This window comes from Canis lupus, chromosome 12 (genome assembly GCF_003254725.2).
Source record: "Canis lupus dingo isolate Sandy chromosome 12, ASM325472v2, whole genome shotgun sequence".
Lineage (NCBI taxonomy): Eukaryota > Metazoa > Chordata > Mammalia > Carnivora > Canidae > Canis > Canis lupus.
In genome coordinates, this window is record NC_064254.1 from 10,387,095 (window position 1) to 10,400,461 (window position 13,367).

General features: G+C 57.0%; 1 protein-coding gene across 12 annotated transcripts in view; it reads left to right on the forward strand.

Annotated features, from left to right (window-relative positions):
* FOXP4 (forkhead box P4) overlaps positions 1-13,367 on the forward strand; it is a 53,532-nt gene that overhangs the window by 27,763 nt on the left and 12,402 nt on the right. For 6 of the 12 annotated variants that reach the window (XM_025418731.3, XM_049092092.1, XM_049092093.1 and 3 more), the window contains exons 3-6: positions 3,490-3,600; positions 10,867-10,989; positions 11,540-11,626; positions 13,127-13,274. In XM_025418731.3, the coding sequence (XP_025274516.1) occupies positions 3,490-3,600; positions 10,867-10,989; positions 11,540-11,626; positions 13,127-13,274 (469 nt within the window). The remainder of the gene's footprint in view (positions 1-3,489; positions 3,601-10,866; positions 10,990-11,539; positions 11,627-13,126; positions 13,275-13,367) is intronic. The other 6 variants (XM_049092094.1, XM_049092097.1, XM_049092098.1 and 3 more) reach the window with 2 other exon arrangements.

The window sequence follows — 13,367 nt, forward strand, 5'->3', positions numbered from 1 at the left end:
CTCCTAAAGTCCTTCAGTGGGTGAGGGCAGCTGAGCGGTCAGAGGTATCTGGACTCCCATTTCCTGGCCATGGGACCTTGGGTCTCAGTTTCCTTGTCTTTAAGAGGAAGATAGTGACATAGGCCCTACCTCACTCGAGGTGGTAAAGCTTCATAGGGCTATGTAGGAGGTGGTAAAGCTACATAGGGCTATGTAGGAGGCCCTATATAGAGGCTAGCTCTTGAGCTCTGTCTACCTGGCCTACCTCCCCTGTTTACCGTAGACCAAAGTGAATTTCACAGGTATGTCTGCTATCTGCTGCTGCCCGGGAAGGGGGCTCACCGATACATTTGACAGCACCTGTGCTTTCAAAGAGGCTATGACCTGGTTGGCATCATCAGAGTGAGTGGGGCTGGCTCTGTTGGGGTGGGGGGGAGCCACCATTGCCTAAGTCTCAGCAGTGGGTACCCTGGAGGAGGGGATCCTGGGCCAGAGGGACTCCACCCCTCCCAGAGTGCTGTCCCCAGCCAGGGGGTCTAGATGTGTGGACAGTGGTAGGGAGCGGGGAATGAGCAGCACTGGAGTATACTGAGCAGTCAGGGTCATGTCCAGGCCGGCCGAGTAGGGGAGTTTTGACCCCAAGGCACCCATAGCATGAATTTTTGGTGGTACTCAAACCACTCCAAATTGGGTCAGAGCTGAGCCCCAAGCAAATTACACAAAATGACTTTGGTTGTCCACCATCACTGTCCCATTGCCTGTAAGCGCAGGGCCTGTGCAAGGTGGCCGGGCATGCGTGTGAGTAAGGGAAGGAATGAAGGAAGGAAGCGCCTGCAGGCACTCAGGCTCTGATGACCTGAGGACCTCCGTGGGCTCCTCCAGCCTCTCCTGCTGCCTGCCCTGGGGAATAGTCTCAAGGCCCCTGGCCTTGCTGGGCCATTTCACTCCTCTGTACAGTGGGGGTAAGTGGCCAGGGACACATTTCAGCCTCCCGGGCCACCTGAGGACCTCACCCCTGAGGACTCTGGCCAGTAGAGCCAATGTCACCACATTTTTCGGGCTCTGGGGCCAGGCCCACTGCTCACCTCCACTCAGGCTCTGCAGCCCTGAGCCTGGGAGCAGGCCAGGTTCTGTTCTGTTGTGTTTCAGCAGCTGGCCCAACCCCTGGCACATAGCAGGTGCCCCCTAACTGAAGGAAGGAGTGAGTGGGGGGGGATTCCCAGGAGGGGTCGGCCTTGGCTGGGCTCCCTGTCACCTGGCCTGCAGGGGAGGAAAGGCCCAGACTGGGAGGAGGGCAGGAGGGTGAGGGAAGGGCCTGTCATTTTTTTCCTGTAAGTCTTGTAATTTCGTCCTTTGGGAGACTACAAAGAGTCTGCAGGGAGTGAATCCAGCTTCCCAGGCCACTCCCTCAACTTCCCCTGGAAGGCCATTCCCTTGCGGCTCCCCTCTGGGTCACCTGGGCTGCCCAGCTCCCCCAAGCCTTCCTCTTCCTCCAGCTTACCTCTGACCTCCACCCCCCACTTCTCTGTGGCACCCCCACCTTTGGAGAACAAAGAGTATTTGTCTGACTCCTTAGACCTGGAGGGGGTCCTTCCTGATGATTACATGGCCACCTCCCTTCTTTCACCCCATCTGCTCCTTTCCATAGCTTCTCAGAGCAGCCTTTTGACTCAGAGGGCACATTTCTAGTTTCTGAAGTGAATCTTGGAGAAGCAACCCCAGGCTACTTCTCCAGGGGGAGAGAGGGGCTGGGGAAGGCCTAGGATCAGGGCGGGTAAGGGGGGGAGGTTGGTGGGGGGCATTCATTCCTTGGGGCATGTGCTCCAAGATACACCAGTATTTGGAGACCGTGCTAAAGGGAAGCTAGGTTAAGTCTGGGGGTGGCTGGGCTGTTCAGTGGCAGTGAAGGGGCTTGGAAGGCATGTGTGTATGTGCAGTGGGGAACTCAGGAGCATTTGCCAGGCAGAGAGTGTGTATGAGTGTGTCCCTGTTGCACCACACAAGGCTTTGCCTTGTTGGTGCTTGTGGTGAGGTCAGAGAGAAGTCCATGTAAGGACAAACAAGTGTGTGTGTGTGTGTGTGTGTGTGGACAGAGGTAAGGGAGCAGCGGTGAGCACACTACATTACGTAGGCACGCTGGGCAGAGGAGAGAACCCAGGTTCCCGAGAAGGGAAGGGAATGGACACTTTGCAATGCCACCCAGAGGGCTAAGCTTGGGTCCTTTCATTCCCCTGGTGTTTCAGAGATGGACAGTGGCCTGGTTTTGCCTAAGAGACTGGGACACAGGGAGAGAATAACTTGCCCAAGGTCATACTGCTGGGAGGCAGCACAATTGGGATTCAGACCCAGGTCTGTCTGATGCCAGAGCACCCCCACCCCGCCCCAGTCAAAGGCCTTGAGGCAACTGCCTGGGGTGCCTGAGGAGAAGATCTTTGTGGAACATGATCAGGTTTTGTGCTCCTGGAATGTGGATTCAGGACAGGTCCCCGAATCCCCTGCCTCTGAACCACCCAGCCCCCACTGACCCAGAGTGGGATGATAGAGGGCTTGGCCATCCTTACAGAGGACTTCCTGGGCCTCCTTCCCTGACTCCCTACTCTCTCATCAGACCTCACATCACTCACCTTCCAGGCTCACAGATGAGCCAGAGCTGCTGCTCCTGCAAACTCCACACACTCCCCACCCCTGTGACCCTGCCAACTCGCAGTCCAGTCCAAGCCGCCGGGGCCTCTGAGCCTGGACTGCCACAGCGAGGCCAGAGTTACTCGCTGGTAGTTCAGACGTGCCCTTGAGGACTTGACCCAGTTCCCCGATCTGCAAGGCCCTACAACTCAGATCTCTGGAACTCAGACAGCCACACCATGCTCAGACCCTGAGACAATACCCTCATCCCCCCTCAGCTCCAACTGAATGACTCCAACTAAATGCTACTCCCTTCGCTTCCAGACCGGCCACCCAGCCAAGGCTTCCTGGGCTTAGATCCTCTGTCTGACACCTCCAGACTGTGTGATCCTGGGCAAATTACTTTACCTCCTAGAGACTCAGTTTCCTCAGCTGTAGAATGGAACTGATAATCCCTACCTCACAGCCTCACTAGGACTCAATGAGATCACGTGTGTAAAGGGCCTGGCACATAGTAGATGCTCAGCAAGTAGTACCTAGTATTAGTACCTAGGGTCCTTTTGTGGCCACTCTCCCTTCCATTTGCTGCTCCTTTGAGTCCCAACAAAACCTTTCAGGTCCCAGAGGGAGGCCCCAATAGGCTCTGATCTCTATACCCCAGCAGTTCCTCCCGAGACTCCTACCTCTAGGCTTACTGCCAAGTCCAAGTGGACCTTGGGACCCTCTCACTCATCCCCAAGACCTTCCACCCGGGCCTGGCCTTCTTCCCTTTACTGCCCCCTGACTCTGTGAAACCTGGATCCTGCGCTGACCCCCAACTGCCCCTGCCCCCCTCCAGGCCCTTCAGGCCATGTCGGAGCAGGCTGGCTGCACTCTGACCCTGACCAGGCCCCTGTCTTGCAGGCTCTCCAGGTGGCCAGGCAGCTCCTGCTGCAGCAGGCCTCGGGCTTGAGCTCACCGGGCAACAATGACAGCAAGCAGTCAGCCTCTGCGGTGCAGGTGAGGAGGAGGGTATGGGAGGAGGGCAGGGGCCAGGGCCAGGCCTGGCGGGGAGGGTGGGCTTGGCCCGGAGGGAGGGGCAGGGCCAGTTCCCAGTGCCACAAAGTGGGCAGCTTTCCAGAAGCCAATGCAGTCAGTGCCTGGGTGGGGTGAAGAAACTTCACTTTCTCTTGTTTCCACCTGATCAGCCAGGCCTTCCTCTACTCAGCCTCTTTGTTGCGTGTCACTCAGTTTGTGTCTGCAGGCAGGTTATCTCTCGCTTTCTCCTCTCCGGGGTACCTCCCGCACCTCCTGCACTTCCTACCTCCTGCTTGCTTCCTTTCCCTGACTCTGCCCTGGGAGGGGGGTGTCCCCATCCCTTCTCAGTTTTCTGTTTCTCCATCCCTGTGGGTCACTTGGCCCATCCCCCTCTCCTGGGCTCTCTCTTAGATGTTGAGGTCACCACGTGCCCCCCCATCTCTCACCCACCAATTCTGTCTCCCCCATTTCCTGTCTCTTGGTGTCTCTCTATCTCTTTTGTTTTCCTTTGCACAATCTGCCCCTTTTTATCCCCCCTCCCTTCCCCCAGCTTGCCAGCCCATCTGGCTGGCTGGGGGAGGGGAGATCTGTGGGAGGTGGGGGTGGGGGGGAAAGCCGGGCCTTCTGTTTACCTTTTGTGTCACAAAGAACTTGGGAGAATTGTGGTCTGAGTCGGGGTGGGTCACTATTCGGGCAGCAGCCGGCTCCCCTCCCCCTGTCCCTGCAGCCTGCCTTCCCCTCTCCCCTTACCCCTCCCCACAGCAGCAGGGGAGGCTCAGAATTGGGGAGAGGATGAAGCAGGGCTTTGAAAGGAAGTTTATCTAGGGGAGAAAAGGGTGAGCACGATCCTGATCTCCAGATCCTTAGTGGATCCTGGGTGAGAAGCTCTGGAGTTTGCAGGAGGTGGGAGGCTGAAGGGAGGTGGACAACAGGGGTAGGGTGCAGGGTACTCCAAGAAGGACCCAGGACTAGGCTTTGTCCTGTGGAGGGTGAGATTCCAGCGCTCTTGTAGAAGGTCAGGGGGACTGACAGGTCCGGGCCTGAGCAGTGCCCATGGCCCTCCTTTCAAAGTCTTGATCTTAAGGAGACGGCCCTCCAGGGGGAGGAGTTGGGCCAAAATGGGTTATGGTCTGGGTGGGGAGGTCAGAACAGAATCTGGAAGAAGAGAAAGTTCTCACACTGGAATGATGCGAAAGGCTCTCTGGCCCCTGTGGCATCCGGACTGGGCCTCTTTGGATTGGGGACTCCCCCCTGCCGCCCCCCATGTATTCCCCGGGGTCTGAAGTGACCCTCAGACTCCTCACCCTGGGCCCAGCCTCACACCTCCTTCTTTTTTTTTTTTTTTTTTTTAAGATTTACTTATGATAGACATAGAGAGAGAGAGAGAGAGAGAGAGAGAGAGAGAGGCAGAGACACAGGAGGAGGGAGAAGCAGACTCCATGCCAGGAGCCCGACGTGGGACTCGATCCTGGGACTCCAGGATTGTGCCCTGGGCCGAAGGCAGGCGCTGAGCTCCTGAGCCGCTGAGCCACCCAGGGATCCCCCCCCCTTTTTTTTTTAAGATTTATCTATTTATTCACGAGAGACACAGACCCAGAGAGAATGAGAGAGAGAGAGAGAGAGAGAGAGAGGTAGAGACACAGGCAGAGAGAGGAGCAGGCTCCCCACAGGGACACCGATGTAGGACTTGATCCCGGACCCCGGGATCATGACCTGAGCTGAAGGCAGGCGCCCAACCACTGAGCCACCCAGGTGTCCCTCTCATACCACCACCACCACCACCACCACCACCACCACCACCACCACCACCTCCTCCTCCTCCCCCTCCCCCTTCTCCTCCTCCTCCTCCTCCTCCTCCTCCTCCTCCTCCTCCTCCTTCTTCTTCTTCTTCTTCTTCTTCTTTTTAAAGATTTTATTTATTTATTCATGAGAGACACACACAGAGAGAGAGACACAGGCAGAGGGAGAGACACAGGCAGAGGGAGAGACAGGCTTCATGCAGGGAGCCTGATGTGGGACTGGATCCCGGAACTCCAGGATCATGCCCTGTGCCGAAGGCAGGCACTAAACCACTGAGCCACCCAGGGATCCCCTCACACCTCCTTCTAAGAACAGGGAGGGATGGGCTGAGGAACTGGAATGTTCCCTCAACCAGAGAGGGCCTGCTGACCCAAGGCAGGAGGGAAGCAGCTTGAAAGTAGTTGAAGGGTCTGAAGTCAAGCATCCAGAAGGACTTCACGGCTGGCTCTGAGGAGTGGGAGATCTGAAGTAATTGAGAGGAGAAGGGAGGTTATGGAATCTTCCTTAGGAAAGCCCCTCCCCCCAGAAAAATTAAAAGTTAAAAATTAAAAAAAGAAAAAGAGGAAAGCCCCTCCCCAGAATGAGAGCAGCCCTGGATGGCTCCCAGGCAGAGGTTTGGGTCAGAGGCAGAGCAAATGATCCTTTTCTCAGGCTTCCTCTCTCCTTGCTTGCTTCCTCCACTGAATCAGTGACTGATTCATCCATTCATCAAATACTTGCTCAGTGCTAACGAAACCTACAGCACTTACGGAGTCCTTACCCTGGAGCAGACACTAAGTGCTCTACGAGTCTCATTTGTCTCTCTTTATTCTCATAATCCTGTGGGGGCTAGAGATGCTATTATTAGTCTCATCTTGCAGATGAGGAGACCTTGGCCCAGATAGGTTAAGTAACTTGCCCAAAGTCACACAGTTCATAAGGGACAGAGCTGGGATCTGGCTCTAAACAACTAGCTCCAGAATTTAGACGTCAGTGCCTGCACTGTGACGTTCTGTGTGCTTTTTGCACAGCCATGAAGAGCAGTAGTCCCTGGGTGCAGAGCCCTGGCTGGATGATTCTCTGGGTTTGGGGAGATGGGGTTCATGGGGCTATGTCTGAACTCCCTCAGGAGCCTGGAGCTCTGCTGTTGACCCTCTTCCTCCTCCAACCCTGGAAACATACCTTACTTGCCTCTCATCCACCCTTAGGTTCAGTCTCTAAGGAGGTAGAGCTTCTATCTCTGACCAGGGCCCAGGGCCTAGAAATTGAGTGAAGTGGTTAATGAAGAAAGATAGATGGCCACCCTTTTCCAGTGGCCTCCACATGATACTGCCCTGCTCCTTTTTTTTTTTTAATTTTTATTTATTTATGATAGTCACACAGAGAGAGAGAGAGAGAGAGAGAGAGAGAGAGAGAGAGAGGCAGAGACACAGGCAGAGGGAGAAGCAGGCTCCATGCACCGGGAGCCCGACGTGGGATTCGATCCTGGGTCTCCAGGATCGCGCCCTGGGCCAAAGGCAGGCGCCAAACTGCTGCGCCACCCAGGGATCCCTACTGCCCTGCTCCTAAACACGGGACAGGATTGGCTGCCCACTCACCTCCCAGCTGTGTTCACCACCCCTTCTGGGAGCCAGCTTCAGAAGTTTCTAGAACCATGTGAGTCTCCAGCTCCAGCCTGGAGACGGCCTCTAGTTCATGCCCAGGCCTGGGCTCCAGGCAGGGAGAGGTCAGTTAGAAAGGGCAGCAAATGTAGCTGGGAGTTTTGGGGGATAGAGAGGATGATGGCTAGGGCCAGGCCCCTTAGTTCCATCCAGCCTCCATAGCACCTTCTCAGTGCCCCTGAGGCTGACCCAGAATTTTTAGAAGTTCATTTTCGTGCCCTTACCACTTCTTGCTTGCTGCTGCCCTAGCCCAGAACTAGTCTGAGGATTTTCTTCTGGTCATTTGCAAGGGGGTTTAACCTAAACCAAGCTCTGGCCTGTCTCCCCACTGAGCCAAGGACCCTAGGTAAACCCCACATCAGAGGTTGAGTTTGGGTCCTTGATTTTGGCACCAAATTGCATCCATGGGATCCTCAGCCTCCCAGCCCTTCGCCCTTGAACAAGCTTCTTCTCTGTCAGCTGCCACCCAGCCCAGCACTGTATTCACAGTGGGTGGAGGACCCAGGGGTCTGGGCAGGGTCCCCAAGGGAGGGGCTGGAGGCAGCTATAGGCATTTTGCCCACAGCTCACACTGCCAGGGCTTTAGTAAGCATTTAGCTGCCCTGGCCACTCTCCAGATAGTGACTCACGGGCCTTGCTGAGCTGACAAGCTGACAGTGCCTATCCTGACACATCCTAGCCTAGTGAGGGGTCAGCGGGGCCACCAGGGGAGCTCCAATTCAGTTCTCAGAACCGCAAGAGGCATGAAGGGTGGTGGATGGGGTCATTCCAGCTCAGGAGCTCAGCTTGCAGCAGCCACCTCACTGACCTTTCCAGACCCCCTTGGCCCCGTCGGACAAGTACACGCAAGGTAATCCATCCACATCTGTGTAGCCACCCTCTCCATCCCACTGTTCGGCCAATTGGCAGGATCGGTGGGGGCCAGGGAGGCCTTCCAAGGTCATCTCTTCCATTCCCCTATGTCCAAGTAGGAAAGCCCCAAGGAAGGAAATGCCACATCCTTTCTTGCATGCCACACACCGTGACTCACAGCCCTAGTGGCTGGAAAGAGCCCCTGGTGTCTGGTCTGTCTCCCTGTCTGGACCATGTCCATCTCTCTCATTCAGTCCTCCCAGGATGAGAACGACAGGCCCTGGGCGCTGGTCCTCAGGGACCCTTGCCATTGCAGTGCCTTCTGAGGATCCCAGCAGGCCTAGGGGCAGTATAGAGAAGGGAGAGAGGGAGAAGAGGAGAAAAGAGGAGGAAAACTCAGAATGTTTTAAAAAGTAGGGTTTTTTTGTTTGTTTGTTTAAGGTTTTATTTATTTATTTATGAGAGACACAGAGAGAGAGAGAGAGAGAGAGAGAGAGAGGCAGAGACACAGGCAGAGGGAGAAGCAGGCTCCATGCAGAGAGCCCAACGTGGGACTCCATTCCGGATCTCCAGGATCAGGCCCTGGGCTGAAGGCAGGCGCTAAACCGCTGAGCCACCCGGACTGCCCCCAGAATGTTTTAAGAAGTAGTTTTCCCTATATTTGGTATAGGATTTAATGGCCTAACAAATCACTTTCACTTACCCCTCTTCCCACCCTCCCTTTGGGGACAGGCCAGGTTATTTAACCTCTCCAGGTCTCAGTTTTTCTCATCTGTAAGGCAGTAAGGATGATTAGGCCTTCCCCCTTGGGTTGCTGTGAAGATTTAGCCAAGTGCCTCAAGGCACGCAATTAGCAATTAGCAGTCCGGGTGGAAAAGGTGAGGCAGGCTGATTTCAAAGAACAGTCCGAGTCAGGAACAGGAACCTAGGTCACCTGACTCAGAAATCCAGGACTCTGAGCTCAGTGCCACCATGGTGCACCCCCAGAAGGAGGAGGAAAGAAAGGACCCCGAGGAAAGAAAGCCTTGGGGGCACCCAGCAAGGGACGCGGGGGCTGGCTCCACAGGGGTATGGGTCTGCGCCATGGTCTGCCACCTAGCCCAGGCCCCTCCCAGAGTGAGGACCAGGAGACCCCACAGCGTGGCTTTCTAGAGTCTCCTCCAGATACACAGTTGTAAAAAGGGAGCTTGGCCTTTGGATCTCCAGCCCCATCGACCCCTCAGCTCCCTGGATCCTTCAGTTTCCACACAGGCTTCCTAACCCACCTCAAGATCCGCTCCAGGGTAGAGAAGGCAATGTGGACGTGGAAACACCAGGAGCTGTAGGGTTCACAGACCCGGGCTTGATTCCCAACCCTGCCACTTAAGGCTTCTCCTTGGAGGACCCTGGGAGCATTCATGGCTATACCCCTCCCAGGGCTGTGGGCACAGAGCTGGTTGGGATAAAGGGCTAGGGCTCAGCCACTGGCTATTGGGGTGGGACATAAGAATGGGAGGCACTGGGACTTCCCCGATGTCCCTGGATCCACTACACTTCCCCTGCAGCTCCTCTGCCTGGGGATTCCCTAATTGGTAGCTTGAGGCTGGGTCCTGCCCCTTGCCAGGGATCTGGAAGGGAACCAACTCCTACCCTACCCATGAGGCTAGGGGGAGGTGACAGGGGCCACAAGTCTCCTGAGGACAGAACCTGTCACATCCTGCCCAGGACAAGTCCCTGCAGGGTACTCCTCCCTGGCTGGGCTGCCCAAACACCTCCCTCCCCATCCCTGGGCTGGCAGAGGGGCCTCTGATCTGCTAGGGAAGGTATTTCAGCTCAGGGGAGCAAACACTCAGTGAGTGCCTACTGTGTATGGGAAACGGGGGAGGGGGGCGGGCAGGGGCCCTTCTAGGGCTTGGCAGTGGGAGGGGAGATGAGACAAGCCCGGCACAGAGTGGTGGGGCTGGCAGAGAGCCCCATCGGGGCACCTGTGCTGCCAAAACAGCAGGACAAGACTCGGGCCTCCCTGGCTCTGACTGCCCAAGCTGGGGGATTTCAGGGAGGTGGGGCAGAGAAAAGAATGGTGTTACTGCTTTTTCAGGAACCTTGTGCTGGTAGCTAGGTCCTCTGAGCCTCCTCCAGGGGCCTAACCCAGGGCAAGGGGATAGAGAGCTGCTCCTCTCTGAGAATCCTGTGTGTTCCTGCTGGAAGGAGTCATCTCTTTAGTTCAGTTCCTGTTTTAGGTTTGAGGAAACCAACACCCCAGAGACAGCAGGTAACTTGCCTGGAGGCCACACAGCAACTTCATTCCAAAGCCTGCCTCCTGACTCCCTGCCTGGTGTTCTTCCCACCCCACTTTGACTTAACTACACCTATAGACGCCTAGGCTGGCACTCCCTGGGTCAGCTCTGGGCCTCTGTGTGTGCCATCTAGACTGGTGTGCTGGAGTATGTGACGTGTCTGTGATCAGAGCCAAAGTCCAGGTCCTCATGGCATGTAGACCACTTTTTTGAATTCTTTCCCTGACTGCAGATTGCCCTTCTGGCCAGGTGCACCCTGGAGATAGCGCCCCTAGAACAGACTGAGCAAGAACTAGGAATGGCTAGGTGTTGCCCATCCCCATCACTGGGGGAGAAACCCTGCAAAGCATGGGTATGGGTTCTTCTGACTGATGTCACTAGGGGCTACTCTTCTGCTCTGAGAATGGTGTATCCTGCAATAACAGCCAACCCTCATGAGCACTTGCTGTGTGCCAGGCTCTATTCTAAGTGTCACCTCATTAATCCTCATGGTAGCACTAAGAAATAGGCACTGCTGCTACTTCCACCTCAGAGACAAGAAAATGGAGAACAGGGAGACAAGTCACTTGTCCAAAGACACACACCTAGTAGGTGGCAGAGCCAGAATTTGCCCTCCAGTCCACGCTGCTGTACTGTGGGTGGGATCAAGGTGAGTAGGCTAATGGGGCCAAATCCCACAGGTGCCTGTGTCCGTGGCCATGATGTCACCGCAGATGCTCACCCCCCAGCAGATGCAGCAGATCCTGTCACCCCCACAGCTGCAGGCCTTGCTCCAGCAGCAACAAGCGCTCATGCTCCAGCAGGTGAGTGTGGCCCCAAGGCAGCTAGGAAGTCAAAGAGGGGAGGATGGGGCAGGGTAGGCCTCCCATCTGGCCTCCCATCTCCCACCCTGTTTACTGCCAACATCACTGCTGGCCAAAGCAGTGGCAGAAACCAGAGAGACTGCTCAGGCTGGATTGATCTGCATTCCTTCAGGGCAGCTGGGGAGAGGTCAGAGGTCAGGCCTCTCCCACAGCAGCACCCCATGATCCCCCTCTTGCTGGCCTTGCTTCTGTATCCAGAACCCCAGGGAAAGGCAAAGTACTGGAACAGGCTGGCACCTTGTTGTGAAGTATTCAGGAGACCCACTGAGAGGCAGGGAGGGCCCAGAGCTGTGGGGGGCAGGAGCCCCCTCTCCCTTCTCCACACCCATACAAGGGACCTGCAGGGTGTCTGTTTCACCACCCCATTGAGACTCCCTACTTCTGCCTCCAGGAGCCTAGTAATGGGCAGGGCTGGGGTTGCTCTGGGGTCAGCAGTCCCCTGCGAGTGGTAACTCACTCCCACCCCTGTCCCCCTCCACATCCCACCCAGCTGCAGGAATACTATAAGAAGCAGCAGGAGCAGCTCCACTTACAGCTCCTCACCCAACAGCAGGCTGGAAAGCAGCAACCCAAAGAGGTAAGGGGCGTGGGCAGGGCTGATTGTACCTTCAGAGGACGGTTGTACCAGCCCTCTCCTGGCCAGAGGCTAGGCGTCCCAAAGTGGCCAGGAGAGGATTGCCCTGCGGAAATAGGAGACAAATCAAGAGGAGGGAATTGCGGGGCATGGGGAAATGAGACCAGGGATGCCCTCCTGCCCACTTGGTCCTCGCGTTGTCCAATTACTGAGAGTGGGCAGGCTGAGCCCTGTGTTCCCTGCACACATGTGTCCTGTTGCCCTTGCTCATGACCAGCTGCCTTGTTGTCGGGCCCTCTCCGGCCCACTTGTCTCTTAGTGACTTAGCACCTCGGCCCTCCACTCTAGCCCCTCAGCAAAACCACTTGCACTGCTCCCCCAAGGCCTGCCCCAACCTGTTGCCGCATGTAATATCCTGCCCTTCCCCTCCAGAGAACTCCCCAGCCTACACCCCCTGCCTCACCTGGACCGCAGGGCCTGCTGAGCTTCTGTACCAAGCCCCTTGGCTCCCCAACTCCATGTCCCAGACATGTGCCTCCCTCCTGCTGGCCAAACCACAGCCAAGTCCTGAGTTGCCTCTTCCCAGAAGGCTTCCCTGCTGACACCCAGTCATTTCCCAATGCCCTCAGCCTCCCCCCTCAAGCTCTTGTCATTGTTGCATTCCCAGCATTATCTCTAGGAAGGCTTTATTGAATAGCCAGCCCCCCACCCCACCCCCAGGGCAGGCAGGCAGAGACGTCCCTGCCTCCTGAGCACCCAGGACATGCTTGGCTCCTGGCGCTCAGAAAAGACTTGCTGACAGCCTGACTTGTCAGTGCCTGTGTGAAGAACTGAATGGGGGGGGTGGGGGTGGGAGGGGGGACAGAGAGAGCGGGAGCAAACAGAGCTCCAGACCTACAGTGAGCAAGCGAGCAAGTGTGCGCCTGAGCAGTAGAGATGTGACTCTTCCCAGGGCCTGGGTCCTGATGACCAGCTGATGCTCATCTTTTAAAGTCCCATCAGACTCTTTGATTTTCTGTATCTAAGAAGCAGGAGAGGAGAGGAGCTGGAGGGGGTAGGCCCCCTCCTCAGTGCAGAAGGGGGGCACCCAGGCATGTGGGAAGGGTGCCCGCCAGGCGGGAGGGGCCCCCCTGACTCTGACAGGCTCATCGATCATTGTGATGAGAGCCCCCCCCCTTTCCAGGCGAGCACAGCTGCGGTGTGAGGCGCTGAGGCAGCGGAAGGAGGGGGGCGGGAGCAGGGAGGGCGTCGTGCTGCGCGTCTGGCTCTGCTGTGTGTGTTTGCGCGTGTGCGTGCGTGCGTGCATGCGTGTGTTTACCGCGAGGAGGCATGCAGCCCTATGGAAGCTGGGCCGGGAGCAGAGAGGCTGCAGCCGCGGAGGCCACTACGACAGCTCCGGGGGCCGACAGGCCCTGGGAGGGGGTGGCCGCAGGGTGGGGGCCAGACAGCACGCCGGAGGCTGATGGCACCCCTCTCTGCCCGCCCCCTCGCACCCCCCACCAGGCACTGGGGAACAAGCAGCTGGCCTTCCAGCAGCAGCTCCTGCAAATGCAACAGTTGCAGCAGCAGCACCTGCTCAACCTGCAGAGACAGGGGCTGGTCAGCCTGCAGCCCAGCCAAGCCTCAGGGCCCCTCCAGACCCTCCCGCAAGGTGAGTGCCCGATGGCCCGCCCCCGGCCCCCGGGCGGGCACCCTCCACCCCACCCCCAGGGCCAGAGGGGAGGCCCTGTGGATTCCTGGGGCC